Genomic DNA, 27,930 nt, shown 5'->3' with positions numbered 1-27,930 from the left:
TTCTTTACTTCTTCCGCCTTGACCGGGTCACTGAGAGCCTGGGGGAGGCAGTGGTGAAAGCAGGAGATGGAAAATGGAGACAGTTCGGTTGTGTGTTGGACTGGAGTGCTCTTTGGAGCCTTCCTACTAGGGGTGAAAGCATTGCTGTGTGCATCTTCAGGGTCACTTCCCAGAGAAGCAAGTATTGGACTCCTCCAACAACTCTAAGCCCCATGCCCAGCCTCACCCCGACCTGGATGTGCTGTAGGGGTCTCCAAACTGTTTTCTTCCTATGGGCGGTGTGAGTGCATAGGGAGGGAGCAGCTCAGGAGGTCCCCCAGCAAGAGGCAGTGATATGAGCACCCCAGAGCACAGGGCTGTGTCGGGGCAGTGGTCCTGCTAATTGACCTCAAAATAATTATCTACGGGGCTGGGCAGGGCCTATCAGAGCATGGCTGAGAAATACCAACACGAACAGAGTTTGTCTGAGAGGCCCTCAGGGTGGAGGCAACAGATTTAAAGGCTGAGTGCAGAGTGAGCCATGCATGCACAGTGGGGAGGCTTTGTTGTGCTCATTGTGGTGCCAGAGATAAAACTTCCTCCATGTCCTGGCTGCTCCTGTTCCTGTTCATGGGAAAACCACTCCTTCATGGGCTCCCAGCAGGTCTTTAATGCGGACTGAAGTCCACAGAGCAGAACCAGCACTGCAGTGCTCACTGCCTGGCACTGGGGCACCCACTGATGGCACATAAACAGCACTTCCAGCCTCAGAGGGGCCTGTGCCAATGCAGGACAGTCACAAGGACGGCTCTAAACTGCATCTCCTCTCCCTCCCAAACTCTGCCTTCTGCCATGCTGCTGTCCCCCAACCACGGGACCTGGGCGCAGCCCCAGTGCCAGCAGCACCCTGCTGCTCCCCAACCACAAGGAACACTGTCCCCATCATAAGGCAATTTTATTTCCTGCCTTCTTGCCCTTCCCAGCACCAAAGCAGTGGTGAAGGCTTTGGTTGTGCTCCCGAACACAACCAGCAGACAAACAGACACATCATCAGCTCAGGGCAGAACCAACAGCTCCGCAGCATGTCAGGGCTGCATTCACTGTGAGATCCCATCTGGAAGCACCGCTGTTGCTCCTGAGCAGCTTTACACTGCCTTAAGTCAATCCACCCTGAGCGCAATCCATCCCTGATGCTGGGCTCCTCGACACGGGCACAGAGCCCAGGGCCTCTCCTTCCTCACACAGCACTGGGGCTGATAAGCATTGTGCATCCAGCATTGTGCAGGGCTGATGGTAAATGGAACTGATGGAAAACCGGTCCAGTGCCACCTGGGTGGCTGTGTGTGGAGGGAGGGGTTCATTCCTCAGCTTCCACCACCCTGCAGATACCAGCTCCATGTGAAGCTTTCTCAGCCCCATTCAGCACAAAGCTATTGCATGCAAGGTTAAAAGCAGCAGTGTAAGGCTTGCTGCCCTCAGCCAGGCAGGTGCCCATGGAGCTGAATGCTCCTCCAGAGGCCCAAAGGGCTCTGACAATGGAGGGCATCCAGTGGTGCTGGGTGGTGCCGTTGTTGTATAGGATCAGGATCTTCTCTTCCTTGTGCTGGAAAAAGGGCTTTTCCCTTCAAGCAGGCAATGGGGAGGAAGCAGCAGCGTGTGTAGTGGCGCAGGGAGATGAGCTATGGTGGGATGGGACCCATTTGGAAGCAGGAGCGGCTTCATGACTGGTGCTGATCCCACAGAGCCATCAGGAAAGGATGTTAGCTATGCAAGCAAGCCATGAGGGAGGGGAGGGGTCCTGGCAGTGGCACCTGGCCTCAGTTCTTCTTCTTGCCATTGGAGCCCTGCACACGCTTCCGCAGCTGCAGGGCATCCAGGTAGATGTTGCGCTTGAGGATGGCACTGGTGCAGAGGAAGGCTCCCTGCAGCGCTCCAGCAAAGCCACACATGGCCACGTCCTGCCCTGCGAGACAGAAGGGACAGTGCCACCCCAGGCTCCGCTTCCTGGCCCTTCTCCACCCCCAGCATGGAGAGGGGTTTTGTCTCAGCACAGCAGTGTCAGGCAGGGAGGCTGCGCCCTGGAGCTGGGGGACAAGCAATGCTTCCCTGCTGCCATCAGGGTTGAGTGGCAGGGAAGTGTTTTGATGCAGTTTGAGCATCAACCCATAGCATAGCAGCAGCTCATCTCCGTGTTTCATGGCAGGATTGAAGGCTTTGCCCTCCCGCTCTGCTTCCCCAGAGCCACCCCATGGAATGGAGGACGTGGTACCTGTCAGGTAGAGGTTGGGGACAGCGGTCTGTGGCCGCGCAGTGGCGATGGCTTCGATCTGTATGCGTGACATGTCGTGGTCCATGCCGTAGAACTCGCCACGGGGGCTGGCGATGTAGTGCTGGTTGGTTAGTGGTGTCCCCCCAGAGACATACTCGACCTGTGGGGGACAAAGGGACACAACGATCCCAATGGAGCAGGCCATAGTATGGGGTGCCTCATGCTCTGGAATGCTGTTTTTATGGCATGGTATGGGACAAACCTCCCTGCAGACTTTTGAGTGGTGGCTGAGGCCACATTTGGTCTGATGGGTTGGTGGCCATCAGCCAAACCTCACCCTGCAGCCCCAGCGTGCGCTGGGCAGACGAGAGCCAGGATCTGACCCCAAGCGGCCACAAAACCCGTATCCTCTCACCTTGTCCTCGATGTGGGGGTACAGTTTGAAGACAGTCTGCATGATGGCATCCACAAAGGTCTTCTTCACATTCTCATAAGCGTCTCCCCGCTTATGGACCGTCTTGTCTTTCCACTCCTCAAACCACTCATACTTGGCCATGGTGATGATGGACAATGTGCTTTTACCTGCAGGGGGACAAGGTCAGGGCATCCGAACTCTCTGCCCATCTGCCTCAAACCATAAATCCTCATTCTTGTGCCAACATCTGGGCAGCTGTGGTCCCAAGCCTTTGGTGCAGGCATCCTGTAGAGCCTCTCCTCCCTCCCTAGTAGCTGCACTGAACTTCCCTCAAAAACTCAGCAGCTTGGAGGCTCTCAGCCTGCTCTCTGAATGAAGCCAGCTCACACCCCCTGTTTGCAAAGGCCCACGGTGCGACGTGGCAGCACTGGGGGGTAGCCAAGGAACCCATGCCCAGTGAGGTTAGGCTGCGCTGCATCACCTGGGTACCGCATCTCCCACGTGGGGTCCTTGGCAGACGGGCTGGTGACAAACAGCAGCGGGATGTTGGCAGCCGCCTCGTCACGGGAGCTGTTGCTGTAACGCCGCATCCTGCAGAGACACAGAGGTTTGGAGTGGGGCTGGGGATCCAAGTCACCACCCAGAAATGTCTCTCCTCAGTGCTTAGTGGAGCGGGACATACATTTGGTCCAGGTTGTTGTCTGGGTAGATGTAGTAGTTGGTGGCTTCCAGCCCCAGCTCCTGACTTGAGCCTCTGAGCCCCACGAAGACGGAGAAGCCACCTTCACCGTGAGCTGCCATACGCAGCTGGGACTGAATCTCTGCGGAACAAAGGAGAGGAGTGGAAAGCGAGGGCGGAGGGAACCTGTGCTCAGCCCCACGCTGCTCCCGTTGGCATGGATCTAGCTGGGAGTATCCCATGTGCACCCAAGGGGTGGGAGGACCTCCAGGAGCCATTAAGCAGTGGTGCTGTGCCTCCCTGTCTGGGGAGGTTTTGCTGATTAGTCTGTTCCCAATTGTGAAGTTTTAGGGTGAGTCCAGTATGGGGTTCGGGCATATTTAACCACTTTCTCTGATTCCTGTGCTCCTGTTCTGAATGCCTGTAGTCCCCAGCAGGATGCACCAGGCTTTGCTGCTGTCTGGGAGGGAATTACCGCAATGCTCGCTGATGGGGCGTTGGGGTTGAGAAGGGATTAGTGCACTAATCCCAATTAAACCCAGCACTGCACCAAGGGGTTTTACCAGGCAAAGCACGCGCCTCAGGTGGCAGCAGCCGCTCATAGGTGTTGAATACCCCCGCATCCGAGATGATGATGGGAGCGTAGATGTTCACCACGTCCTGGCCCTTCTTGACACTCACACCTGGGAGGGAGGAGAGCTGAGAGTAAGGGCAGCACAGAGGAAATGGGGGGAGCCCTATCCCAGATGCATTGCTCACCGCAGGCTCTGCCCTTGGAGTCCAGCAGGATGCTCTGCACCGGCGCCCGGCCCAGCACGTTGCCACCAGCCTTCTGGATGATGGGGATGGTGCGGAAGACGATCTCCCCAGAACCACCCTTGGGGTACCAGGCACCCCGCAGGTAGTGCTGCACCAGGATGCTGTGCAGGGAGAAGCTGGCCTTGGAGGGCAGCACACCTGGAAGGGGAGCATAGCGCAGTGTTACTGGGTTTACAGTGTAACCTGAAGGGGTTAGGATGAGGCCAGGTTTGGGAAGCACATGGAAAATGAGGAGCAGAGGTCCCTGTGAGGAGCTGGCCCTGATGTGCTCAGGACACAGCCCTGCAGATCTGGGTTTCACAACCCTTGGCTGAGCTCCAGCATCCTGAGTCACTCAGATCCGGGATAGGAGGGTGAAAGTCAAGGCCAAAGGGCTGCAGGCACTGGATCAGGGCAAGATGGCCCCTCCTCTGCCTGCGGGAGTATTGCAGTCTGCAGGGAAGCTGAAGGATGCAGGAAAGGCCCCAGGATGGGGTGGGTGCAGAGGACACAGTACTCAGCATCCTGCCCTCGGGGGTTCTATCAAGAGGATAAGAAACCTTTCATTTTTCCTGTTAAATTATCCAATTTTGCTCTGCTGTGCCAAGCAGCCCAGTACTATACCGTAGGTGGGGAAGATGTAGCTGAACACGGCCCTGAGCTTGGGGTTGGTGGTGAGACCGTCGACCACGTCCTTGACGCTGCGTGAGGCCATCCGGCAGAAGGGGCTGAGCAGCGACAGCAGCCCCGAGCAGCTCAGCAGCCGCACCAGTGGCAGTGGCAGCATTTTCAGCACACCCAGAACCCAGAGGCCTGTGGTGACGCTCTGCAAGAGAGGAGAGCAATGTGCAGAGCTCACTGGGAACTTTTAGGGACTTCTGAGATCTGAGAACCATGGGGACTTTTGAGGAAATCTTGAGCCATCTTGGGGTCCCCTAGGCCACCTTAGGACCCCCCTGGGACCTTTGGGTACCCCCCCCCAGCTCCAGAGGAGGCTGCAAGAAGCCAGGGGATGGAAGCAAAATGGAATTTCTCCCTTTATTTGCTGCTTAGTGAATGGCAGTGATGAGAATCTGCAGCACTGTGGGAAGGGGAGCAACTGAACCCACCAATCACCCCCAGAGTGAAGCCCTGTTTCCCCCCTTAACGGCATGTGATGTTAATGTGATAACCCAGGAGGTCCCAGAGCATCATCCTGCAGCTGTGGGGGCTGCTGGCTCATGTGCCGCTCAGAGCTCTGCTAAATGCCTTAAGGGCACCCTCTGAGAAGGTTAGGAGCTCTGGGTACAACATGTTGGGGCAGTTGTGCAATGCAGCTGCTCTGTGCCACTGCCAAACAGGGCAGGAATTTCCCTTCCTCCCCCCCCCAAAATGAGCACATGAGCCACGAGCAGAGCCAAGTGCTGCAAGTGCAGCCCCGTGGCCCCATTACCTTCACCAGCCGCTTGAATTCATCAATGGCGGCTTCCTCACCGGGGAACTGCTCCTTCAGCCTGTCAAAGTAAGCCCTGGGCCCAGTGCAGAGCTGGATGGCTTTGTCACGGCCAGGCTCTCCCAGCACCACAGCATCAAAGGTGGGAGGCATAGGAGCCCACTCCAGCTGCCCATCTGTCAGTTGGTCCACCAAGAAGCGCCACAACGAGCCGTCGTGCAGCTGCCCCACGTAGTGGATCCCTGCAGGTAACGCTGTGTTATATCACGTGTGCGAGACCTGGGGGTGCTTCTTCCTACACTGCAGCACCCCCCAGCCTCCATGTGTGGGGGACAGAGTCCACGCTCCGAGGGAAACTCATGTGCTCAGCACCACGTATGAGGAATGTGGGCACTCATTAATAGAACCCCACGTGTTTGGGGTGAGAGGCACCCAGAGCTTGTTGGGGGCTCTGAGTCCATTCCCACCAGCAGGGCATGCCACAATGCCAGCACCACTATGGGCAGCAGCGCCGCCACGTCCTCCAACCAAAGAGGATCTGGAGGCAAAGGCAGCTCTGCCATCCACCACCGCTCATCCCACTGGATCCCACTGCAGCCCTATGGGTGCCGACCAACCAGCCACATCCCCTCCAAAAAGCTTTTGTGTCGCTGCCCTGTGCCCCCCTGTGCCCACACGTACCGGTGTCAAACTCGAAGCCCTTCTCGCTGAACGCGTGGCAGCATCCTCCCAGCCTGCCGTGCTGCTCCAGCACCAGCACCCGCCGGCCCACCTTGGCCAGCAGCACCGCCGCTGCCAGCCCCCCGATGCCGCTGCCAATGACGATGGCATCGAGCTGCTCCGGCACTTTTTCTGGAGAGAAAACTGCGGGAAAAGGGGGGGGGGGGGGGGGGCATCAGTGGGGGGCGGCACCCAACGTGTCATTTGTGGTGCTGGGATGGAGTGGGGAGCAGCAGGACTGGGAGCCCCGAGGTTTGCTGGGGGAGTGTAGGGATGGGGCAGCCCAGGAGGTACGGGGGGCACTGCTGGGGGGCGCGGGGCACCACGGGGGGATGCGGGGGTGGGGGACCGGGGGCATCTTGGGGAAGAACAGGGACGGGGCACCCGGAGGAGCACGGGGAAGGGCGGGGGTCCCGCGGCATCTCGAGGCTGATTGTCCCGGGGCATCCCCGGGGACCCTCGGGGAGCAGCAGGATGGGGTCACCTGGGGACACCTGGGGACACCTGGGGATACAGGGATGGCGATACCTGCTTTCAGCACCGTCCGACGAACCGCCTTGTCGGTGATCAGCGGGGCGGGCGGGCGCCGCGTATCCACCGCGAAGGGGTTGGGGCCGCGGGACCCGACCCAGCGGTACAGGGCGAGGGCGAGGAGCAGGAGGGCGATCACTGCGTACAGCCCCATGTCGTACAGCCCCATGTCGTACAGCCCCATGTCGTACAGCCCCATAGCGCTGCCTGTGCCGCTCTGAGCCGCCCCTGCCCGCCGCTCTCCGGTTGGTCCCCCCCGACCCGCCCCCTCGATCAATCCCCGCCCCCTCCATTAATGCCCCCCCACCCCGGTGTCCCTCCCGCGCGGTGCATGCCGGGTGCTGTAGTCCCTCGCGCTCCCCGGGCTCCCAGAACTACAGTTCCCGGCAGGTAACAGGCGGCGCCTGCGCACTGCGGGGCGGTCGGGAGGGTCCGCGGCCGGGAGGTCCCGCAGCCGCTTCCGGTGGGCGCGGGGTCACGGGGCGGGGGCAGCGGCGGGGGGAGCGGGGCCAACGGGCCGGGGGGGGGGACACGGGGCGAGGGTCGGGGGATGTGGCGGGTGGAGGCCAAGGGGGTGGGCAGCGCCATTGGGACCCCTCTGGGGAGCCCTGTCAGCGCTCGGAGACCTCGTAGGCCGCGCTGCGGACCCTGTGGGCGCCTTGAGGATCCCCCGGGCCGCACTGCGGAATCTTTGCAACCCCTTAAAGTCCCTTAGGCCGCTCTGGGGCCCCTTGGGCACCTCTCGCACCACCCTGGGGACGTTGGGGTACATTCAGACCCTCATAGGCCGCCTTGGAGCTTTGGGGGCCCTTGAGAAAACCCCAGGGACCCACTGACCAGCACCTTCCCCCTACAGGCCATGAACGCCCACCCAGCTGACACTGCGCGGCCCGAGGAGCCTCTCGTGCCCCATGAGCCCCTTCCCACGCGTGTCAGGGGTGAGCAGCTCTGGGCCTGGGAGCAGGAGGGGACAAGGCTGAAATCTCAGTCCTGAGGCCTCCCAGCCTCCAGTAGCATTGGGGTAGGGATTGTTGGGTTTCATTATGGCACGTGGGGTAGGGGATGCCACCAAAGAGTCCTGATAAAGGCTGTAAGGGGCACGTGAACCCCTCGGGGTCTTCCCCAGCTCTTGCCTCCTGTGTGTGCTTCCCTTGGCAGGGATCAGTGCGGAGCAGCGGAGTGCCCAGGAGGAGTGGGAGGCAGTGGAGGATATCCAGTCAGGTACAGGTCCCAGAGGTGTGAGGGAGGGGGGCGTAGCTCCCAGAAGGGCTGGGGAGGGGCATGGTTGGGGTGGTGGAACAGAGCTGGGGAAAGGGCTGATAGGAAAAGGAGTGGGCTACAGGCTCCTCTCATTCCCCACCATTCCAAGCCTTGGTGTCACTGCAGCACTGAGGTGTGAAGAGCAGCACAGAGGATCCCCAGGAAGCAGCTGCTGCTCTGGGATCAGACAGAAATGGTTCTGGTACTCATTGCCCTGGAGCAGATGGAGGGCTGATGCTGCCCCGTGCTGTTCTGCAGTGCTGCTGGGGAGATCAGCTGGTTCCGTGCCTCTCATATCCTTCAATGAAGCGCTGCAGTTCTTCCAGACCGCAGACCTGTCTGAGTGCAGGGTATGTGCAGGGCCAACCTTCACTCCAGAGTTGTTCCCTGCCTTGTGCTCAGTGGTTGGGCAGCTCTGTCTTATGCTCCTCATTCCCATTGCCTCTGCCCTCCTCCGGCTGAGCTCTGTGCGACCCCTTTCCCTCCCAGCTCACCTGCTGGCTTTTCTCCCAGGGGATCGGTGCACCCTCATTTCTTTGCCTGTTCTCTCTGCAGAAGAAGATCCAAGTGACAGTGCGCAGGCAGGGCCTGGCTGCTCTGCTTCACTTCCTCTTTGGGCCCCCCCGGCTCCAGCAGCAGCTGCAGGGAGAGCGGGACCTGGCTCTCGCCATCGCTCAGTGTGAGTGTTCCCTCACATCCCCCAGACTGCCACACGTGTGCTCTTGTCCCCACCAGTGTCACACTGAGCATTGTTGCTCCTGCATGGGATTCATGTGGAGCAGCTCAGGAAGTCTCGGGCACAACACAATCTGTGTTCTTTACCTATGGCAGCATGCTTGTCCCAAGGGATGTGTTCCCTGTTTCCTTTACTGGGACACTGATGTTTGCTGGTGGAGGGGGACAGATCTCCTGACTCCTGCCACAGCAGCTCTGGTCATGCTGCAGCTGGTGGTGGTTGCTGTGCTGTCCCACCACGTCCCCCTGGTGGCAACTGAGGGGGCAGCAGGCTGCTCAGTGTCTTTCCTCTGTCAGGTGGCTTGGATGATAACCAAGCAGTGCACATGAGAATCCTGCAGACCATCTACAAGAAGCTGACCTGCTCCCGGCTGGGATGCCCGCGCTACGGCACGCACTGGGAGGAGCTTGGCTTTCAAGGTACAGCATGGAGAGACCTCGAGAGCAAACCTCTGCCCAGAGAGCTCTTGGTTTTCCCATTCCATCCTCCAGAGGTGAGATCCGGAGCCGTGCTCCTTACCTCTCCCTTCATGCAGCTGCTGTTCCTGCTGTCATTTCAGAGAAGGTATATGGCTGCTGCCCCAGACAGCTGTCACAGGCAGGACAACATCTGGCCTGGTTTGTCCATTGCCAGCTGCTGCCCCTGGCACAGTTACCTGTATCCAATCAGTGTTACAGAAGTAGCTGCTGTAGTTGCTTTTCTGGGGCTGTTAATGTTCTTCATTAGCAAGCAGTCGCTGTGGCTAATGAGGCATCTCTGGAGAGCTGGTTTATTAGTGAAGCTCTGGTCAGGGCTCTGGCACTGGGGTTGTGTCACAGATTGCTTTCAGCCTCTGCTGGGTAATGAACATTGTGTGATTAAAGCTGTCTCTGCCTTTTTGAATGTGGCTTCAGCTGAGTTTTCAGTGTGCCTGACTGGAGTTAATAGGCCATTTAGTAATAAAGGCTGAAACCCTCAGCAGAAGGTGAACGATTCCCTCTCCTCTATAGCATCAAGTACACAACTGGCTTTGGGCTTCAGCTCTGGGACAAGTAGAGCTACTAATTCTTAGAGACAATATGGAAATAGGCGTGTGGGTGGGAGAACCAGTGCCTGTTGGTGCCCACATGGAAGAGGCCATGGCATCAGTTTAGTGCCTGTTAGGTGAATTCCCAAAAAGCTTTCCCCCTGGATGCCATTGCCAAAGAGAGTCAGTGTGGTTCCACCACTTGTGAAATGCCAGGGCTGTATGCAGTCAGCCCAGGAAGGAGGAGAGGTATCAGGCTTGTCAGAGTGCCCTTTCTTTCAAGGTGCAGATCCAGGGACTGACCTGCGAGGGACGGGGATGCTGGGCTTGATGCAAATGCTGTACTTCGTGATGGACTCTCAGACACTGCCTCTAGCTCTAGAGATTTTCAAGCTCTCCCAGCACGAGACACAGGCATGTCTTCCTCCTTTGTTCGCCCTCTGTGGTGGTAACTATCTGTTTCTTTCTAAAGCTCGTGGAAAGATAAGCAATGAAAACCTGCTTCTCTTTGGAGATAGGGCTTGGTGTTTTGCTCTTTGCTTGGTGGGAGTTTGTCAGTGATTTCTCTGTCAGCTTGAGCAGCGTGGATGGCTGCATGGTCCTCCTTGCGCTGGTCAGGTGAGGAAGGTGGGCCCCAAAGAGCTGAGGAGCACTGATGAAGGCTGAAGCCACACCCTTGGGTTGGCTTTCTGGTGTGAATAAGATTTTGGTGAACAGAGCTTTCTTGAATCAAAGGTGTTTTTAACTTGAGATGCTGACATTAAGCTTTCATCCTAAGCTTTCATCTTAAGCTTACTTCTTGCGCCTGGATGGGAGCTTGGCTGGAAGTACAATGTCCATCTGAGCCCATACTCATAGTATTACTGCCCCGATCCCAGAATCTGTTGCCTTCACCCTCTCAGCATGGGTTTGGGGCCATGCAGGTGGAGTGTAGTGGGGCTGGGGGTCCTTGAGCACCTCAGAGTGCTGGAATAGAGGAGCTCCCTTCCAGCAGAGCTGATGTAAGGCCGGTTCTCTTGCAGAATTTCCCCTTCTGCATCATGTCCGTGAACATCACCCGCCTCGTGCTGCAGGCCCTGAGGGAGGAGTGTCTCTCCAGGTGAGGTGTGAGCGGCCGAGGGCTGTGCGGCAGGGCTGCTGGGCAGGAGGAGCAGCCCTGGGGTGCTGGGGTGTGGGCAGTGCTGACTGAGTCCCCTGCTCCCGGCCAGAGAGTGCAACCGCAGGCAGCAAGTCATCGCCGTGCTGAACGACTTGTATGCAGCGGCATTCCTGCAGCTCTACCGAGTCTGGAAGTCACAGCACAAGACCATTGCTGACTCTGGCTTCCTACTGAAGGGTGAGTTGCCCTGTGCTTTGTCCTCTGTTCCTGTCTGGGAAAGCTTGTATAAATGCTGTTTGCAGCATGCTACCTAAGTGGAGCAGTAAGCACCACATTAAACAGCTGGGAAATTTATGCCAGAAGGAACAGCCCTGATGTAAACAGAGCTGCTCATTTGTGTGCTGATGGCTCCCTCATACTTTACGGTCCAGCTGCTGTGCCTTCATCCTCCATCCCCAGCAGCTCTGGGGCTTCCCCTCTACTGGGGTCTGCTGTAGGTGCTGCAGTGCTCAGGGCTATGTTGCTGAGCTCCGCTGGGGGGTGACAGGCAGCATTTTGTGCTTTGTGAGCAAACGTGACTGTGAGCTTTACAGGAGGGGATAAAGCATATTGATATTTGGGTAATGCCTTACGCAGGAGCTTGTATCCCCAGCACCATCCCAGGCTTGCTGTTTTCATGCTTCTCTTTGACCTTTCCAGAGCTGGAGTTCTCCACCAAAAAGAAACCAAAGCAGCTCCTGAAATCCCTGGAGACCTATGTGAGCAGAAGCACAGTGTCCGCAGCAGACGGCATCCAGCAGCCATCCCCTCTGTCCGTCAGCAGCAGCCGGGCTAGTGAAGAGATAAACTTCACGGGTATTTGTGACCTGCAGGTTGAGCTGGAGGGAGAGGTACGACTGATCTGAAATCAGCTGTGAGGGGCTCAGTGCTGTTTGCAGTACTTAGTTCTGGGAGGAGAGTCAGGGACCCGGGCAGTCAGCGGAGTGCTGCAGAGCGTGCATTTTGCAGCAGGGTAGCTGTGTCCATCTCTGCCTCCCCCAGCATCCCGGCCACAGTTTGCTGGTGTTGCTCAGAACTATAGGTGCGAACTGCATCCTTTGACCCTTTCCAGGTAGAGGTAGTCAAGCTGGTGGGTCACTTGGTGTTCAAGGGAGGGTTTTCCAGCCTAGATGGGTCTGTGACTTGAAATATGGCAACACAGGAGGGAAAAAGAACAGTTAGCCGCCAGTTTGGTGCTGGGCTCCACGCCTGCCCTGCTGGCTCCGATGTGCGGAGCTGCCCATCCCGCCCCGGGCCAAGCAGACTGGAAATGCAGGTGGGAAACTTCAGGTGGGAACCCTCCGTGCTGCGGGGCTCAGTGCTCCTGAGCACGTGGAGGGCTGTGAAGCCCGGAGCTTTGTGTTAGTGCCCCTTATCGCCCATCCCTGCTGCTGACGGCGCCAGCACAGCCCCGCCGCTGAGGTTAGGGTGGGCGGCAGCTCCTCCCCTTCTTGGGCCTCCCCCAAGGAGTGGCTGTGCATGAATGTACCAAAATAAGCTCTTAAAAGGGAAAAAACACTCCTTGGCGTTCAGAGACTTATTGGTGTGGGCTTACTGGGGGTTTCCCTGGCGGGGCTGGGTGCGGGGGGTGTGTGTGGCGGGTCAGGGGTCTGGGTCCTCACTGTGTTTCTCCCTTCCTCACCCCACATCTCAGCGTAGGGCTGTGCAGGAGGCAGCCCCGGGGCTGGCATAGAAATGGATGAGCACAGGTTTGGGGTCAGCATCTCTGGTGGTCTCTGGGGTCGGAGGGGCTCAGGGCAGCGCGGGACAGTGACTCCGAGGACCTCCAAAGGAATGTGGGTGCAGAGTGGGGGGTCAGGGGGACACGTGTTGGCAAAGGGATGGGGGTATCCGTGCGGCATGGAGGTCCTGGGGTGAAGATGACGGCGCTGGGAGCGGTGAGAAGGGGACGCGGGCACCGGGTGGTGACACGCGGCTGCCTACCGGGACTCAGCCGGTGCCGAAGTTCCGCCGGTCCTGCCGCAGCTCCCGGTCCCTCCGCGTGTCCCCGGGTCCGCCCCGGGGGCGGGGGCAGCTGAGAGCCCTCCCGTCCCCAATAAAACCTGGAGAGGCGGCGTCGGGAGGAGCAGAGCCCGGCGGCACCGGCACCGGTAACAGCGGCGGTGGGTGGGGGGGGAACATCCAGAGACCCGCGGGCAGGGTGTGGGGCTGGGGTGCAGGCTTGGGGTTGGGGTTGTGGTTGTGGTTAGGGTGAAGGCTTAGGGTTCAGTTAGGGTTAGGGTTAGGGTGCAGGCAGCACGATGCTCATCGGGACCCCCATCCCCCATCCCTCCTCCACCCCATCCTGCCGTTCCATCCCCTGTCCCCCCAGGGGATGCTGAGTGCCACCAGCCTGTCCCTGCGGCCAGGCTGCCATCCCTTGCCATGCAGGGCCCCACAGGCAACTATTCGGTGCAGGCCACCGCCGCCATCGCTGCTGCCATCACCTTCCTAGTGCTGTTCACCATCGCGGGCAACACGCTGGTGATCCTGGCTGTGCTGACCAGCCGCTCGCTGCGGGCACCCCAGAACCTCTTCCTGGTGTCCCTGGCGGCTGCCGACATCCTGGTGGCTGTCCTCATCATCCCCTTCTCGCTGGCCAACGAGCTGCTGGGCTACTGGTACTTCCAGAAGGCGTGGTGCGAGATCTACCTGGCTCTGGACGTGCTCTTCTGCACCTCCTCCATCGTCCACCTCTGCGCCATCAGCCTGGACCGCTACTGGTCCATCAGCCGCGCCGTGGAGTACAACGCCAAGCGCACGCCGCGCCGCGTCAAGTGTGGCATCGGCATCGTCTGGAGCATCGCCGCCGCCATCTCGCTGCCGCCGCTGGTCTATAAGGGTGAGAAGAAGGCGGCTCCGGGCGGGCGGCCACAGTGCAAACTGAACGAGGAGGCCTGGTACATCCTTTCCTCCAGCGTCGGCTCCTTCTTTGCGCCGTGCCTCATCATGATTCTTGTCTACCTGCGCATCTACCTGATTGCCCGGCGCCGGCACCGCCGCCAGCCCCGCGCTGCCCTCAGCCCCCCCAGCGCTGCCCCCACCTCCCACGTGGGTGCCCCGGGACCCCATCCCCTGCCTGCAGACAGGACCTCGCTGCTGGGCACTGGGGAGCTGGCGGCACCTGGAGGGTCCCCACAGCCTTCAGGGCGGCCCAGGGACACCGTGGCCACAGGGACAGGGCGCGTGGTGCTGGCGCCGGTGCTGAGTCCTGCTCCGTGGCGGAGGAAGGCACAGGCAAACCGAGAGAAGCGCTTCACCTTCGTGCTGGCCGTGGTCATCGGCGTCTTCGTGCTCTGCTGGTTCCCCTTCTTCTTCCTCTACAGCCTGGGCGCCGTCTGCCCACGGCGCTGCAAAGTGCCTGACGGCGTCTTCCAGTTCTTCTTCTGGATCGGGTACTGCAACAGCTCCCTCAACCCCGTCATCTACACCGCCTTCAACCGTGACTTCCGCAGGGCCTTCCGCCGCATCCTCTGCCGCCACGGCACCCGCACGGCATGGTGAGGGGCTCTGCCCCCCGGTGGCTCTCAGACCCCCCTGCTGCCTGCTGCTCCTTCTCCCCTTCTCCCCTTACTCCCTTTTCCCCCGCACCCAGTTCTCCTTCCCTTGCCCACTGCCCTGCAGGTTTGGGGCACACACAGACCCTCCTGATCCCATCCCACTAACAGTGATGTGCGGGCGCTGCGTCTGGGGGGAAGTGTTTCTCCCCACCCCATGCGTGGTGCCCCCCAGGAAATCAGGGGCTATTTCCCCCTTCTCTCCATCTTCCCCATGTCCCAGGTGTCCCGGCGGCCACCGCCTTTTAACAATAAAAGGTATTTTGTAGTCAGAAGAACCATCTTGCTGTCTTCTCCCTACTGCAGGGGATCCGTGGGGCTGGGGGCAGCCATAGGGCAGAGCCATTTCTGCAGCTGTGGGTTACAGGCAGTGGATGGAGGAATGCGTGCAGCATGAGTGGGAACAGAATGTTTGCATGGGGTCGGTTATTTATGGCAGGAAAATGATTAGAAAAACACCATTCTCCTCCCAACCCCCCTGGAGGGTGACTCCCTCTCATGGGTCACGGCCCCAAGGACACTGAGTCGTGACAGGGACAAAGCCCTGTGCTGGGCATACTGATAGGGAGGGGATTCTCAGGTGTCTGATATAGTGTTGTGCCACCCAGCCCTGGTCAGGGGGTGATTGTGAGCTGTGCCCATGGGGTGCAAGGTTCTGTTGGTGTGATGTGACCCACACCAGGCTGCTGTGGCTCAGGACGGTGTATAGCACTCCATAGCAGTGTGCTGCAACCCACACTGGTGAATCGTGACTTATGGCAGTGGTGGATCGTGACTGATTTATGGTGGTGTGTGGTGAATGATGGCAGTGTTTGGTGACCCGTGGCCGTGTATGGTGACCCATACCAGTGTGTGGTGAATGACAGCAGTGCAGCATGACACACAGTGGGGCTGGTCAGCCCATATTGTGCCCCACATCAGTGGGATCCCAGACACCCAGGGTTTGGTGGGCCTGATCAAGGGAAGGAGCCCACATGGGGTGGGACCTCCCCAAGACCCTGTGGGCCCTATGTGGGGCCTGTTCCCCCACATCTCCCCTGGTCTGTGGGGTCCCTCACGATGCTGCACAGTACCCCTGAAAAACATGTTCCCAGGGAACCAAGCCCAGTCCCCCTGTATGAGGCCGGGGACAAGCAGAGGACATGGGGCTGCATACACTGAGCTCAGCCCCATGGGACAGAGCTGGGGACATCTTGCCCCTGTTGTGGTAGAGCAGTGCTGGCCCCCTGCCACCTGCCTGTCCCACCAGGGACGTGTCCTCTGGCTGCCCCAAAGCTGAGCTGAGCTCTCTGGGAAGGCTTTTCCCAGCTTGGACACTTTCCTCCCCATCCCAAATTGGCCATCAGTCCAACCCAGTGTGCTGGGACAGCGCTGGGGTGGGGGCTGCGTGGTAGAGGGCGTGCGACTGTGGCCGCTGCATGCTGAGATGGGCCCCTTCCAGCACTCCCCATGGCCCCTCCACTTGCCTCCCCACATCTCATATGGGGTTGGGCATTGTCCTGAGGGGTTGGGCATTGTCCTGAGGGGTTGGGCATTGTCCTGAGGGGTTGGGCATGGGCCTACGGGGCTGGGCATAGTCCTGTGACCTGCACACAGACCCAGTGCCCACCCTGCCCCACCACTGCCCCTTTGCCTTGTCCCCTCCCCACTCCGCAGTGCTCGCAGCCTTCCTCTCCCCAGTAGTTTCCCCAGAACAGCACTGGGTTGTCATGGTGACTCACTGAAATCCCCCTAAACCAGGTTTGCTGCAAGAAGAGACCACATAAAATTCATTTTAACAAATCCCTGTTGTTTTTTTTTTAAACAAACAAACAATTTTTGTAACAAATCCCAAAGATGGAAGATCATATAAAACCTGGGGGATGTGGAGTGTGAAGAGCTGCAGCCAGGGCTCAGCCCAGGGCCACGGGGCTCCAGGGGATGGAGCTATGTTTGAAATGGGATGCGAATGGTCCTAAGGGGTTGGCAGCATTCTATAGGGCATGGGAATGGGCCTATAGGCTGGGCATGATGTTATGGGGCTGGGCATTGTCCTGCAGGGATGGGAAATGGTCCTACGGGGGTGGGCATGACCCTATGGGGTAGGACACGGTTTTGTGGGGTTGGCAACATCCTATGGGGATGGGGACGGTCCTGCGGGGTTGGGCTTCATCCTATTGGGCCGGGCATGACGCTCTGGGGCTGGACACGATCCCCCGCCGAGAGCCGCCTCCCGCGCTGCCCTGGGGGTCCCGCGGCGCCGCGGGGAGGGAGGGACGGAGGGAGGGAGGGAGGGACGGAGGGAGGGAGGGGCGCCGGGGGGCGGAGCGGGGCGGCAGCGCCGGACTGTGATAAGGTGGGGCCGTGGGGTCGGTGTGGGGCTCGTGTGATTGGGGACGGTGTGGGGGCCTGCGTGGGTGAGGTCCGTGCTCGAGGCCCTGCGGGAGCCATGCAGGCCCCATGCAGGCCCCATGCAGGCCCGATTCCCCCCTCCGGGGCCTGTTGGGGTCTCTTCCTACCACGTGGTCCTGTGGGGCCCCGTGCGGTGTGGAAGGGACCCATGCAGGGTGGGACCCCCAACCAAACCCTCTGGGAGCCATGCAGGGGGGGGATTCCAAACCTACCAGACCCCGTGGGCCTGTGAAGGGGAAGGAGCCCGTGTGGGGTGGGGACCCCCTCGAGGCCCTGTGCTCCACGCTGCCCATGGGGCACATTGGGTCCGTGGGGGTGCCCTGTGCAACAGCCCCTTTTTCAGGCCTGACCCTATGTGACTGCTTCCTTCATCTCTCCCCCAGCTGCAGGGCACGGGACCCCTCGGCTGGCATAGTGCAACTGCAGGTGAGTGTCCCTATGGAACAAGGACGGGCTGTCCCTGTTCTCTGCGCTTCCATGTACCCCTTGTCAGTACCTGGCCGGGGTCCCCTGTGGGTGCCTCCAGGTGACACAGCACGTGCTGACATCAGCCCTGTTTCCCCCTTTGGCTCCCCACTGCATTTGACAAACAGGTTGTTTTTCCATGTGAGCGAGTGCTCGCGCGCTGGTAGCTGCCAGGAGGAGCCTCGCTGAGTGCAGATTCCTGGAATGAAATGACTTTTAAAATCTCCGCTCTGAAGTGAAGCGGGGGAAGGAGTGTTTGCAGCCCCCCTGGCTGCACCTGCTTGGCCAGAGGGGTTTTTTGCCTCGTGAGTGGCCCCAGGCCATCACCCTGCTCTTCCTGGCACCTGTGTGCCTCATTAGCAGTGGTTTATTTTCCTGCTGTGTTTCCTTGGGGGAAGCTGTGCTGGCTGAGCAGCAGTGGGTCTGTTCTTGGGGATTTCCAGGAGCAGCAGTGGAATGCTGGGCTGTTCTTGCTGCCTGACCCTTCCCCTTGGGACCATCGTTGTGAGGTCAGGTTTGGGCACAGTAGAAAGCAACACTGCTCTGGGTGCCCCTGACCCTCCTGGGGACACAGGGGATCTCTGCATCTTGGGGAGACCATGGGAGTTTTGGGTGCAGATTGGGATTGAGTTGCCTGGGGGAGGAGGGCGTGGGAGGGAAAAGTCAATTGCAGCTGTGCTGGAGCTGTCTTACAAAGAAGAAATTATTTTCCCGAGGGCTTTTGGTACGTTGGTTGCTGTTCCCCCCCCCCTCCCCTTTTCCCTCTACAATAGAACAACTCATCTCCCCACTGAGGAGTTGCTCCCTTCCCTTCAGGTGCCTGCAGTGGGGAAGGGCTCAGTACCTCCTTTGTATTTCCCATGGATCCCATCCTGCCTCCACTCTGTTGCCACCCCCATCCCTGTTATTGGGGGAGAGGCCTCCTGGCTGCTGTCGTGCTCTCTGTGCTGTGGGATGGGGACAAGGTGCACATCCCCATGTGTCCCAGCTCTCTGCCTGTGTTTTCCCAGCTGAGCTCCGTGGCCGTGACAGACATCTCTGAGGGCTCGCTCCCACCAGCGCATGGTGAGTACCCTGGAGTGCTGGTCCTGCCCCATCCAGATCCCCACACTCCTGCAGTGACGGTGGCACATGCGTTTCGGTGACGAGCTCTGGGGGGTTCAGCACCAGCACGCAGCACCTTTGTTTCACCCCAAGAAGCTCAGCAGTGGGGGCTTCCCCTCTCCCCAGTGGCTGTGCATTTGGAGCACCATTTGTGCACACTTCATTATTTTCAGGTGAAGGATGTCTCATGCCATCCCTCCCTCCCTTTATCTTTCTGCCTCTTTTCAGATGAAGGCCTGGGTCTCTGACTCGGGGCGAAGAGTGGAAGTTTTCATCCCCTCTCGGCGCTGGCTCCGGCCACTCATGGGGCGCTGCTGCCAGGCCTGCACCCCGAGGAGCTGGGTGAGACCAGGTTCAGCCAAGGGCTGCTACCTCCCCCAGCCAAGGCCAACCCTGTTCTCTTGCTCTGCTCCCAGGATGGATTCTACCACGCACATCTCTCCTCCCTTGGCTTTCGCAGTGCCACCTGGGTGACGGAGGAGGACACCAGGTGAGGTTGAGGCTCCCTTTGCTGGGAGTGCTGGGCAGAGCACTCATACCGGGTTTTGTTCTTTGAGTCCCAGTGGAATTAAGTTCCTCTGTGGCACTGGAGTGTGGGTATGCCTCTCTGTCATGATTGCTCACTAATTAGTTCAGAAAGCAGTCATGCTAATTATTTTCTGAATGGAAGGCATATCTCCTAATGTAGAGAACTAATAACAGCAGAGAGGAAAGGGCTTGGTCTGTTCCTCTTCTGACTGTCACCCTTATGGCCTAGAGGGGTAGCTAGCCACAGTGTCAAGGGTTTGTGAGTTCTAAAATCAACACTTGGACTCTTGAAGCTGTTGGGAAGAGCCTGAGAAGGGGCAGGGGTTGTTTTGTGCTCCAGCACAAGGAAGATCATGCATGCTGGGCCAGCTCACTCCCAGCCCCCTGTGTGTGTCCTCTTCCCATGGTTATGTGCTGGAGCTCAGCTGCTGTGATGCTGAGGAGATGACGTGGCTGCTCCCCTGCAGTTATCTGGTTTTGGAGGTGCTGGACTCCCCTGGTTCCTCTCCTTTTTGGAGCAGTCCCTGGTGGTTCAGCAGTTTCATGCTGTTTTTTTTTTCCCCAAATCGGGTCACGATGCTCCCTTCTGCTTGAAATATCCCAGCTCTCAGCTTTCAAGCTCTTTGAATAATTCATCTCTGCTCAGAGAGTCAGGAGCTGCGGGATGCTGAAGTGAGGATGGAGATGAGAGTGAAAGAAGACAAGTATCAATCGCCACATTGCTACCTGAGTGCCTCACACCAGCTTCTTGTGCACTGCAAAACTCAAAGCTTCAGCTTCACCCCTCTCTGACCCAGTGGTGTTTGTCTAGCTTGGATGTGGGCACATCTGGGGGAGTCCCAGCTTGGGATGGAGCGTCCCTGCTGCTGGCAGGGGCTGTGGGCTGAGCGGGCTGGTGCTGGCAGCAGCATCTTTGGGGAGGCTGCCTGGTGCCTGGAGAGCTTCCCACGCAGCCCAAAGCCACCATCATGTTCCCAGCACATTTCCTCAGCTATAAGATGTGAACCGGAGCCACAAATGCTTGCCAAGAGCATGTGTGTAGGAGGCTGAGGCAGTGCCAGCACCCTGCATGTGCTCACTGTGCTCAGCACTCTGTCTCACCCAGGTACCGGGGCTGGCTGGTGCGACGGATCTGCTGTGTCCTGGCTATAGGCGGCTGGAAAGTGCTCAACAACACCCCCGGAGACCTGCTGGAGAGAGTCTGCAGGAATAAGAGGTGTGTGGAGACTGCTCTCTGCTCCCCTTTGGTGCCACCCCCACAGGGTCCTCACACGGGGGCTGCTCTGTGCTGCACAGCACTGGGTGATGTGGCCTCATCAGGCACCTGTCACCTCCACCCTTGTCACTGCTAATTATACAGCACAGGGTTGGCAGTCAGAACATTGTAATTACTGTAATCCATAGCTGGTTTTTTTTTTTTTTTTTTTTTTTTTTTTTTGTCTTTTGCTGAAAAACGCATTAACCCCTTGCTCCTACCTCATCTCCGTGTAGGGTGCAGGACCTCGTTGCCAGCAAGACACGTGGCTGCAGAGGGGAGAGAAAGCTCCAGCAGCAGTGCAAGGAGAAAGTCCTTGGGATCCTAGCTGGGATCCAGGCCCCGCTCTGTCTTCCCATTCTCAGGTGGGTGTGGGACGCACAACATTTCCCAGCCCCACTCTCTCTCATCCTTCAGTTTGTGCACAGCCCCATGCATGGTGCTTTGCTCCTCATACAGCCCTGTGGGGGTATTGTCCCTTCTGCAGAACGGAGTGCAATACCAGAGTGGCAAAGGGGGGGAAAAAGGCCACACTGGGGGGGATGGGAAGCAAAGCAAAAGGAAATTTTTCTTTCTAAGCCTTTTTTTTTTTTTTTTTTTTTCTTTTTTCCTTTTTACCTCCTGTCATTGAGAAATTGGCAATTAAAGGTTGCATTGTAGCCTAATTGCTTGTCTGATTGAGCTGTAATAAAAGAACCCTCTGAGCAGTCTGAAGTATTTAAAGGGAAGAAATTACCCAGGGGATAAAAGCATTCGGATCCTTCCCGTAAGCAGTGTGCGGGAGGACGGGGAGATGGAGGGGTAATTGACTTGAGCTTTTGTTGCTGGGGAGAGAGGGGGTGGTCTTGTCACATCCAGCCTTTAATGTTTTAACTTAATTTATAATAAAGCTGTTTATTTGGTTCATGGGAGCCTGAGCATCAAGACGAGGATTCGATGCTGTGCAGTGAGCCATCTTGCACAGCCCTGTTTGGTGCCTGGATGGGGAACATGAGGCAGGGGACAGTGCAGTGATGGGGGAAGCACATGCCCATGGCCCTGGTTGGTGCCTGGGTGCTGTCTTGTTGCCTGGCTGAGGTTTTGGAGGGCTATGGGTGCAGCCCTCACCCCTGTACTTTGCTTCTCTACCCCACAGGCTGTGCTGCTGGGCCCTGCTCCGCTTCTTGAGCCGCCTCTTCCTCAGCGTACAGCTGCACCGGGGGCAGCTGGAGATGGTGCTGAAGGCTGCCAGGACGGTGAGGAACCTGACCACCTGCTCCTGGCACACTGCTGTGCCGAGCTCTTACTGCATCTTCCATCCCCACAGCCCAGCGTGCCACTGGTTTTCCTCTCCACCCACAAGTCCCAGCTGGATGGGCTGCTCCTTTCCTTCCTCCTCTTCTCCCAGGGCCTGGGGGTGCCCAGGGTGACAGTGGGCAACTTGAACTGCAGCTCTTGCCTGCGGTAAGGCATGGGGAATCCTCTTCCAGGCTGGCACATGGCTGCTTCCCCACATGGGGTAAATACAGCTGTGCACAGCAAGCTGGGCTAGGGAGTGGGAAGGGCGCAGGGTTGGCAGTGGGAACATGGATTTGTGCAGGGTGGGCACTCATAATGGTTTCTTTCCCCGCAGGGCCTTGCTTGGCTGCCTGGGAGCAGTGTTCCTGCCCACAACGGTGGAGCAGGCGTTGAGTGACCACGATGGAGATCTCCCAGTGGCTGTGCTGGCCTCGGTATGTCTCACCCTGGCATTCCCCTGGTGCTGGGGTGGGAATCAGAATCAGGGAATGGTTTAGTTGGGTTTAAGATCATGCAGTTCCAGCTCCTGCAGTGGAGGAAAAACACCCCCCCCAAGCTCCCAAGGTGCTCAGTGAGGGTATCTTGGGCTCAGTCAGAAGGGCAAAGCTGCCAGGCTTCATTAAACCCCCAGCAATGGGTGGTGGCACCTCTTGCATGACCCTATGGTGCCACCATCACCTTCAGCTTCACCCCTCTCTCCAGTACCTCGAGGAGGTGTTGAGGAGCCGGCAACCTCTTGTGATCTTTCTGGAGGAGCCCTGTGCCCAGTGGCACCTCTCCAGCCCTGCCCGTGCATGGCTGGCACTGCTGTACCGCGCCATGTGGGACAGTGCTGTGCCTGACATCCTCCTGGTCCCTGTGGGCATTGCCTATGACTGCACCCCTGACAGATTCTGCACGAATGGAGAGGTGAGACTGTGTGCACCCCAGCTGGGGTGGGGGCGTCCCTTCTGTCACCCCATTAATGCTTCCTTCACTCTCCCCCCAGCAGAGTGCTCAGCCTCTCAGCCTTGGGGCCTGCCTCTGGGCTGCATGCCGAGCCCTGTGCCGATGCTTTGGCTGTGCTCGTGTGGACTTGGCCCAGCCCTTCTCCTTGCAGGTACAGTGGTGATGGGTCTGGCTGGGACTGCTGTGGTAGAGCTGGCTCCCAGAATCCAGCCCAGCCCTGGAAGATGTGCTGCAGCAATGCTTTGGGCTATGTGAGCCTTGTGGGGTTGTACAGAGGGGCTTGGGGTGTTGGGAGGGAGATCTGCACAGATCCTGTGAGCCCGTGGGGCAGCTCTTGGTGGGACTGAAAGCAATGAGTCAGTTGCAGGCTGTAGGTATTCATGGGCTGTGTCCTCCACTCCAGGAGTTTGTGGCAAAGAGCCTCATCTGCCACAGCAGCATGGGGAAGCCACTGGAGGAGCTGCTGCCCACCATCATCGGCATGCTGTAAGCCAGGGGGAGCGGGGCCTTTCCCCCAGTACCTGTACCCAGCCCTGCTTTCTCACTTCTCACTCTTATTTCCTACTGCTCCAGCCATCCAGACTACAGCAGGGCAGATGGTCCAGTGCACAGAATGACCACCAGCTCAGAGGCAGAAGAGGAAATGATGGTGACCAAGCTGGGCCTGCATGCCCTGACTGGTATGGGGCTCTGTGGGCAGGCATGGAAATTCAAAGGACCATATATCCCCACTCCCTCCCTGACAGACAGCAGTTGTGCTGCTGTTATTGCTCATTTTCATGTGTGGCTGCTGCATGGCAGCACCTGCACTGGAAACAGAGCTCAGGCAGCTGATTGCCTCTCGCTCCTTGCAGATGCCACTGTGTGCTCCGCCGTCACAGCTGTGGGGATCACATCAGCACTGCTGCTGCACAAGCACCGCAAGGTGAGGCAGAGCCCTTTGGGGTTTCCAGCTATGTCTGCTGCTGGAGCAAGCTTCCAGGCCTGCCCCTTGCTTGTAACACTCGGCCAGCTCAGCCCTCCTCTTCCCACAGTGTGTGCGGCTCTCCCAGCTCATGGTGGACTTTGCATGGCTGCTGGAGGAGACGCTACTGCGGCAGCATGATGTGAGCTTTTCGGGGCAGCTCCGTGCCCTGGTGCTGCACAGCCTGGCCCTACTCAGAGACCATGTCACCCTCTACTACCTTGCACCCTTCGGTGACATTGTGGTGGTCGTCAAGGACTCAGCAGAGACACAGTGGGAGCTGAGCCACCACAGTGCCCAACTTGTGCCCATCTTTGCCAGTGAGGCAGTGGGAGGTGAGTGGTGGGGTGCTGCTGGGGGTCCCTGCGCTGGGCAGCAGTGTTGCTGCTCACCATGCTGTGCCCACAGCCTGTGCCATCCGTGCCTTGCTGCTGGAGCTGCTGCCCTTTGTGGGGGAGGCCCCCTGTCCCTCCAGCATCACCTTCAGTGAAGATGAGCTGCACCAAAAGATCCTGGCACTGCTGCAGCTGTTGCCCCCCAGCCTGCTGGGGCTGAAGGTAGATGCAGGTGGCACCAGGGCTGCTGATGGCACATGGAGGTGGCCGTTCAGCTCCTTGCCACCTCCTTCTCCCCGCAGCCCTGCCAGCCCCTCGACTGCCAGAGCCAGGATGTCTTGGACAAGCTCATGCTGTGCAGGCTGCTGGAGGCTGAAGAGGTAGGTGCCCTCCTGTCCTGGTTGGGAAGGGAACAAAAGACTGTGCCACGAGTCCACTGCTCCCCTAGATCAGGAGGTTTGCCCTGAGTAGAGGTGAGGGGTGGGGACATGCAGTGCCAGCCCAAAGCTTCACTCTGCAGGAGGGCGAGCACTATCTCTGCGATGTGTCCTCACGGCGATGCAGCAGGACATCACGTTGGACCAACCTTGACTTCAGTGACAGTGACAATGACAGTGATGACAACCACTGTAAACGCTTCTTCAGGGTACGCAGGGGCTTCCTGCTAGGCAGCCCCAGGATGTTTTGGGGCACTGAGGCTTAACAAACTAATTGAAAAACTGTCTCTTTTCAGATCTGCAAGCCCAAGGACTCACCCGGCTTCCTCCTCTTCTTCTGTCACCTCCTCAGCCCTGTACTGGTGACCTATGTGCGAGCAGTGGCTTTCCTGGAGCAACACAACTGGCCCCAGCCTGGTAGGGCTTCCCCCAGACCTCCCACACGATCCTGGGCCACCCATTTTGTCTCCACGTCAGCCCCACTCACTTCTGGGGGAGACGGAGGCACACTTGCAGCACTTGCACTCATAACTCCAGCTTTTTGTTGAAGCTGGAGGGGGTTGCAGTCCTGTGGGGGGGCACTGAGGTTTTCTCCCCACCCCATGCTGACCCTGCTCTCCCTTCAGAAGCCACATGTGCATCTGCACTGCAGCAGTTCCTGGCAAAGGATGGTTTGGGTGAGTGGGAGCATGATGCTGGGGGTCCTCCCGCCCCAGCTGTGCTGTGGGTGGAACAGGGTAGGGGGCACCTTTGGGGATTTCTCTTTCCAGAGCGCCCCAGGTGGAGCCTGGTGCTGAGCACACTGCAGAGCTTCAAGAACATAGGGGTGAGTGTAGTGGATAGATCTCTGCCCCCATCCCCAAGAGCTGTCTTGGAGGTGACACCCCCAACCCTCCCCAGGTGCTGAAGGAGAGGCCGAGCCCTTCGGGGCCCCTTCTGCAGCTTGTGCAGCCCTTCTGCTCCAGTGAGGGCCGGGAGAAGCTACAAGCCTTCCTTGAGCAGTTCATGCAGCTGTAGCCACCAACCCTGCAGAGCAATAAAGCCGGGAGCAGCAGCTGTCTCCTGGTGCAGATTTATTGAGCACCGTCGCATCAAGGCACGGGGGGTCTGAGTTGGGGGGTTCGGTCCTCACACCACCTTGTTACAGATGGTGCCCAGTTCCTCGATCTCGCACTGCACCTCGTCACCTTGCTGCAAAGGTAGGAGATGCTGCAGCCCTATGCACGTGGCAGCTCCTTCTACCCCAACAGGGAGGATGGACGGGGAGGGAGCTACGGGGGTAGAGCAGTGCCTGGGTTTTCTATTTTCAGCAGGACTTGAGAACCCAGAAAGGGGGGGAAAGCTGTGTTACTGAGGAGGTTGGTGATGAGGGATATGGAGGGGGACACGTGAAGCTGAAGTGCTAACCTGAGAGTGAGCTGTTCCTGCTCTGCCACCGGGACCCACCCAGTCCTATGCAGTGACCCCACCCTGTGCTCACCTTGAGAAACATGGGGGGCTTCCGGAACACCCCCACCCCAGGAGGGGTTCCTGTCAGCAGGACATCCCCAGGGCGCAGCGTGACAAACCTGGGAGGCACAGGAGATGTCAAGTGCCTAAATAACTAGGATGCTGTTGTTTCCCTCCTCCCAGTGCTACATACTGGGACACCCAGGCAACGAGCTGGGGCAGCCTGAAGACGAGTTGGTTGGTGCTGCTGTTCTGCATCAGCTGCCCGTTGACGCTGCAGCGGATGCGCAGGTTGTGGACATCTGCAGAGGAGATGTGTCATCCCATGGAGCTGGAAAAAAGCCTCCCACCCCGCGAGGTCCCCACCTGTCACTGAGTCCTTGGTGACGATCGCCGGCCCTATGGGACAGAAGGTGTCAAAGGTCTTCCCCAGCAGCCATTGCCTCCCGTTCCTTCGCATCTGCCAGTCTCGGGCACTGACATCGTTGGCCACAGCGAAGCCCACAATGTGCTCCATAGCGACTGACTCCTGCGGGTGGAGGAGAGCACGGGGACCCACTCGGCCACCAGGACTGGGACACACAACAAGGCCGGGAGCGTCCCTGACAAAGCATTACCTGGATGTGCCGCCCCGCCTTCCCAACGATGGCGGCCAGCTCCGCCTCCCAGTCCACCTCCTGGGGGAGAAGACGGTGTGCGGAGGGGCCGGGCCGGGCCGTACCCCGCAGCAGGACGGGGCCCGCGGACACTCACAGCGCTCTCGGCTGGGTGCACGATGTCATCGAAGGGCCCGGTGATGGCGCTGGGGAACTTGCTGAAGATGAGCGGCTCCTTGGGCACCTTGACGTCCTGCTCCAGGCAGTGGTCCCGGTAGTTCAGCCCCACGCAAATCACTTTCTCGGGGTCGTCGATGGGAGCCAACAGACGCACTCCCGCTCGCGGCAGACGGTGCCGGCCCGAGGCCAGCGCTCTGCGGGGCGGGGCTGAGCACGGGGAGCACGTGGCACCTCCGAGACTCAGCGCCCGCCTCGGGACCCGGATCGCCGCCGCAGCGCCCGGGGACCCCGGCGCCCCCCGAGACGCCCCGGTTCCCGCCCTGCGCCGCCCCCGCGGGGCCCCCGCACCGCCCTCCGCAGCGGCTCGCCCATCTCCGGGCCCCGCCGACCCCCTGCGGACCCCACCTGCGGGCGGCCGCCAGCCCGTGCTCGCCGCTCTCCAGGAAGGCCCGCATGGAGCGAGGCAGCTCGGGCTCGGCCTCGCTGAGGTCCACCACGTCCCCGCCCTCCTCCTCCTGCAGCCCCAGCCGGGGCCCGGCCGCCCCGGGGCGCTGGAAGCGGAGCAGGCGCATGGCGCCGGGCAGCCGCGACACGGCCATAAGGACGCGCGGTGATGACGCCACGACGGCGCGACGGCGGAGGGAAAGGACCCCGCAGGGAGCGGCCGCCCCGAGCGGCGGAAGCTTTCCAGGTTTTCCTTGTTTTCCCGGTATTTCCCCTTCCCGACTCTGCGCTTTTCGCGTCACCGACACGGACGGACGGACACGGTCACACGGAGCGCGCTCAGTGCTGCCACCGCGCGGCCACAATGCGGAACTGCACCAGGCGCCACGTGAACGGGACGCATGCGCACAGCGAGACTGACGCAAGCGCATTGAAGTGAGACCACAAGCACATGCGTGCTACTAGTGTTGAGAACTGCGCATGCGTGGAGAAAAGAGAGAGGAAAAAAACAAACCAAAAAAAAGACGCATGCGTACTGGCATCCTAAAACTGGCGCATGCGTATTGGCGTCATAAAACTGGCGCATGCGTATTGGCGTCATAAAACTGGCGCATGCGTATTGGCGTCATAAAACTGGCGCATGCGTACTGGCGTCATAAAACTGGCGCATGCGTATTGGCGTCATAAAACTGGCGCATGCGTACTGGCGTCATAAAACTGGCGCATGCGTACTGGCGTCATAAAACTGGCGCATGCGCACTGCCGTCCAAAACTGGCGCATATCCCCTAACATCACCCCCAACAGCACCCTATTGTCACCCCCCCAAAAAAAACCTGGATTTGGCCCCAAAATGGCGCTGCGTACCCTTATAGCCTCACTGTGGGGATTCTATGGGGCACAGTGGGTCTCTATGGGGTGCCGGGTTCCCTCTGGCGCCTCCCCCATCTCCTCGTGACTCCCGTTGTAAATAAGAGGCGGGTTCCGGTTCCAACCGGGCCCCCGAACCTCCCACAGCCCCATGGCGAAAACACCGGA

General features: G+C 59.2%; 5 protein-coding genes across 31 annotated transcripts; 3 read left to right on the top strand and 2 right to left on the bottom strand.

The window, feature by feature from the left end:
• Positions 1-917: 917 nt before the first annotated feature.
• RETSAT (retinol saturase) lies at positions 918-7,081 on the bottom strand. 2 transcript variants are annotated; one of them, XM_085509922.1, is made up of 12 exons: positions 7,023-7,081; positions 6,821-6,992; positions 6,254-6,436; positions 5,573-5,814; positions 4,765-4,966; positions 4,102-4,299; positions 3,906-4,025; positions 3,346-3,484; positions 3,145-3,254; positions 2,664-2,830; positions 2,249-2,408; positions 918-1,942 (listed from the first exon to the last, which is right to left on the bottom strand). In XM_085509922.1, the coding sequence occupies exons 2-12, from the start codon at positions 6,990-6,992 to the stop codon at positions 1,797-1,799; spliced, it is 1,839 nt and encodes a 612-aa protein (XP_085366048.1). In that variant the 5' UTR covers positions 7,023-7,081; the 3' UTR covers positions 918-1,796. The 2 variants fall into 2 exon arrangements, with proteins under 2 accessions (XP_085366048.1, XP_015738419.2); XM_015882933.3 differs by having other exon boundaries at positions 6,821-7,042.
• A 124-nt stretch (positions 7,082-7,205) lies between these two features.
• On the top strand, positions 7,206-12,481 carry ELMOD3 (ELMO domain containing 3). 24 transcript variants are annotated; one of them, XR_014932193.1, is made up of 11 exons: positions 7,206-7,286; positions 7,680-7,761; positions 7,982-8,044; positions 8,342-8,433; positions 8,639-8,762; positions 9,116-9,238; positions 9,355-9,383; positions 10,109-10,239; positions 10,848-10,924; positions 11,034-11,161; positions 11,624-12,481. XR_014932193.1 is itself a non-coding variant. In XM_085509930.1 (10 exons), exons 2-10 carry the CDS (start codon positions 7,683-7,685, stop codon positions 11,827-11,829), a joined length of 1,017 nt encoding a protein of 338 aa, XP_085366056.1. In that variant the 5' UTR covers positions 7,206-7,286; positions 7,680-7,682; the 3' UTR covers positions 11,830-12,481. The 24 variants fall into 24 exon arrangements, 15 of the variants coding, with proteins under 15 accessions (XP_085366056.1, XP_015738424.2, XP_085366055.1 ...); XR_014932190.1 differs by having other exon boundaries at positions 7,209-7,286; positions 8,210-8,433; XR_014932192.1 differs by lacking the exon at positions 9,355-9,383 and having other exon boundaries at positions 9,116-9,312; positions 10,115-10,239.
• A 320-nt stretch (positions 12,482-12,801) lies between these two features.
• Positions 12,802-14,798, top strand: ADRA2B (adrenoceptor alpha 2B). Its single transcript, XM_015882937.2, has one exon. The coding sequence runs from the start codon at positions 13,349-13,351 to the stop codon at positions 14,465-14,467; it is 1,119 nt and encodes a 372-aa protein (XP_015738423.2). The 5' UTR covers positions 12,802-13,348; the 3' UTR covers positions 14,468-14,798.
• A 2,015-nt stretch (positions 14,799-16,813) lies between these two features.
• LOC107323700 (glycerol-3-phosphate acyltransferase 2, mitochondrial) lies at positions 16,814-25,279 on the top strand. 3 transcript variants are annotated; one of them, XM_015883040.3, is made up of 23 exons: positions 16,814-16,855; positions 17,295-17,337; positions 18,387-18,441; positions 18,709-18,822; positions 18,897-18,970; positions 20,114-20,224; positions 20,500-20,628; positions 21,399-21,498; positions 21,570-21,706; positions 21,876-21,975; positions 22,244-22,450; positions 22,533-22,640; positions 22,893-22,975; positions 23,063-23,169; positions 23,344-23,414; positions 23,524-23,788; positions 23,862-24,010; positions 24,091-24,168; positions 24,309-24,434; positions 24,522-24,642; positions 24,852-24,902; positions 24,996-25,051; positions 25,126-25,279. In XM_015883040.3, the coding sequence occupies exons 3-23, from the start codon at positions 18,439-18,441 to the stop codon at positions 25,240-25,242; spliced, it is 2,307 nt and encodes a 768-aa protein (XP_015738526.2). In that variant the 5' UTR covers positions 16,814-16,855; positions 17,295-17,337; positions 18,387-18,438; the 3' UTR covers positions 25,243-25,279. The 3 variants fall into 3 exon arrangements, with proteins under 3 accessions (XP_015738526.2, XP_015738525.2, XP_085366047.1); XM_015883039.3 differs by having other exon boundaries at positions 22,530-22,640; XM_085509921.1 differs by lacking the exon at positions 18,387-18,441 and having other exon boundaries at positions 22,530-22,640.
• Positions 25,280-25,281: 2 nt separating this feature from the next.
• LOC107323701 (oxaloacetate tautomerase FAHD2B, mitochondrial-like) lies at positions 25,282-27,071 on the bottom strand. Its single transcript, XM_015883041.3, has 7 exons — positions 26,856-27,071; positions 26,428-26,644; positions 26,292-26,351; positions 26,041-26,203; positions 25,868-25,976; positions 25,706-25,793; positions 25,282-25,416 (listed from the first exon to the last, which is right to left on the bottom strand). The coding sequence occupies exons 1-7, from the start codon at positions 27,047-27,049 to the stop codon at positions 25,354-25,356; spliced, it is 894 nt and encodes a 297-aa protein (XP_015738527.2). The 5' UTR covers positions 27,050-27,071; the 3' UTR covers positions 25,282-25,353.
• Positions 27,072-27,930: the final 859 nt, after the last annotated feature.

Source organism: Coturnix japonica, chromosome 10, assembly GCF_054131305.1.
Source record: "Coturnix japonica strain WE chromosome 10, WE-NBRP24, whole genome shotgun sequence".
In the NCBI taxonomy this organism is placed as follows: Eukaryota; Metazoa; Chordata; class Aves; order Galliformes; family Phasianidae; genus Coturnix; species Coturnix japonica.
This window is presented reverse-complemented; position numbering and strand designations above follow the sequence as displayed.

Excerpts from the sequence above, each read along its gene's own strand:
- RETSAT (XM_015882933.3), bottom strand. The coding sequence starts at position 7,022 with ATGGGGCTGTACGACATGGGGCTGTACGACATGGGGCTGTACGACATG. Across the intron at positions 6,437-6,820 it reads TCGGACGGTGCTGAAAGCAG|TTTTCTCTCCAGAAAAAGTG; the intron begins GTATCGCCATCC and ends CTTTTCCCGCAG. Across the intron at positions 4,967-5,572 it reads AATTCAAGCGGCTGGTGAAG|AGCGTCACCACAGGCCTCTG; the intron begins GTAATGGGGCCA and ends CCTCTCTTGCAG.
- ELMOD3 (XM_085509928.1), top strand. The coding sequence starts at position 7,683 with ATGAACGCCCACCCAGCTGACACTGCGCGGCCCGAGGAGCCTCTCGTG. Across the intron at positions 8,045-8,209 it reads AGTGGAGGATATCCAGTCAG|CACTGAGGTGTGAAGAGCAG; the intron begins GTACAGGTCCCA and ends GTGTCACTGCAG. Across the intron at positions 10,925-11,033 it reads AGGGAGGAGTGTCTCTCCAG|AGAGTGCAACCGCAGGCAGC; the intron begins GTGAGGTGTGAG and ends GCTCCCGGCCAG.
- ADRA2B (XM_015882937.2), top strand. The coding sequence starts at position 13,349 with ATGCAGGGCCCCACAGGCAACTATTCGGTGCAGGCCACCGCCGCCATC.
- LOC107323700 (XM_015883039.3), top strand. Across the intron at positions 22,451-22,529 it reads GATTCTGCACGAATGGAGAG|CAGAGTGCTCAGCCTCTCAG; the intron begins GTGAGACTGTGT and ends CTCTCCCCCCAG. Across the intron at positions 24,435-24,521 it reads ACTGTAAACGCTTCTTCAGG|ATCTGCAAGCCCAAGGACTC; the intron begins GTACGCAGGGGC and ends GTCTCTTTTCAG.
- LOC107323701 (XM_015883041.3), bottom strand. The coding sequence starts at position 27,049 with ATGGCCGTGTCGCGGCTGCCCGGCGCCATGCGCCTGCTCCGCTTCCAG. Across the intron at positions 25,977-26,040 it reads CACCAAGGACTCAGTGACAG|ATGTCCACAACCTGCGCATC; the intron begins GTGGGGACCTCG and ends TCTCCTCTGCAG. Across the intron at positions 25,794-25,867 it reads CTCGTTGCCTGGGTGTCCCA|GTTTGTCACGCTGCGCCCTG; the intron begins GTATGTAGCACT and ends TGTGCCTCCCAG.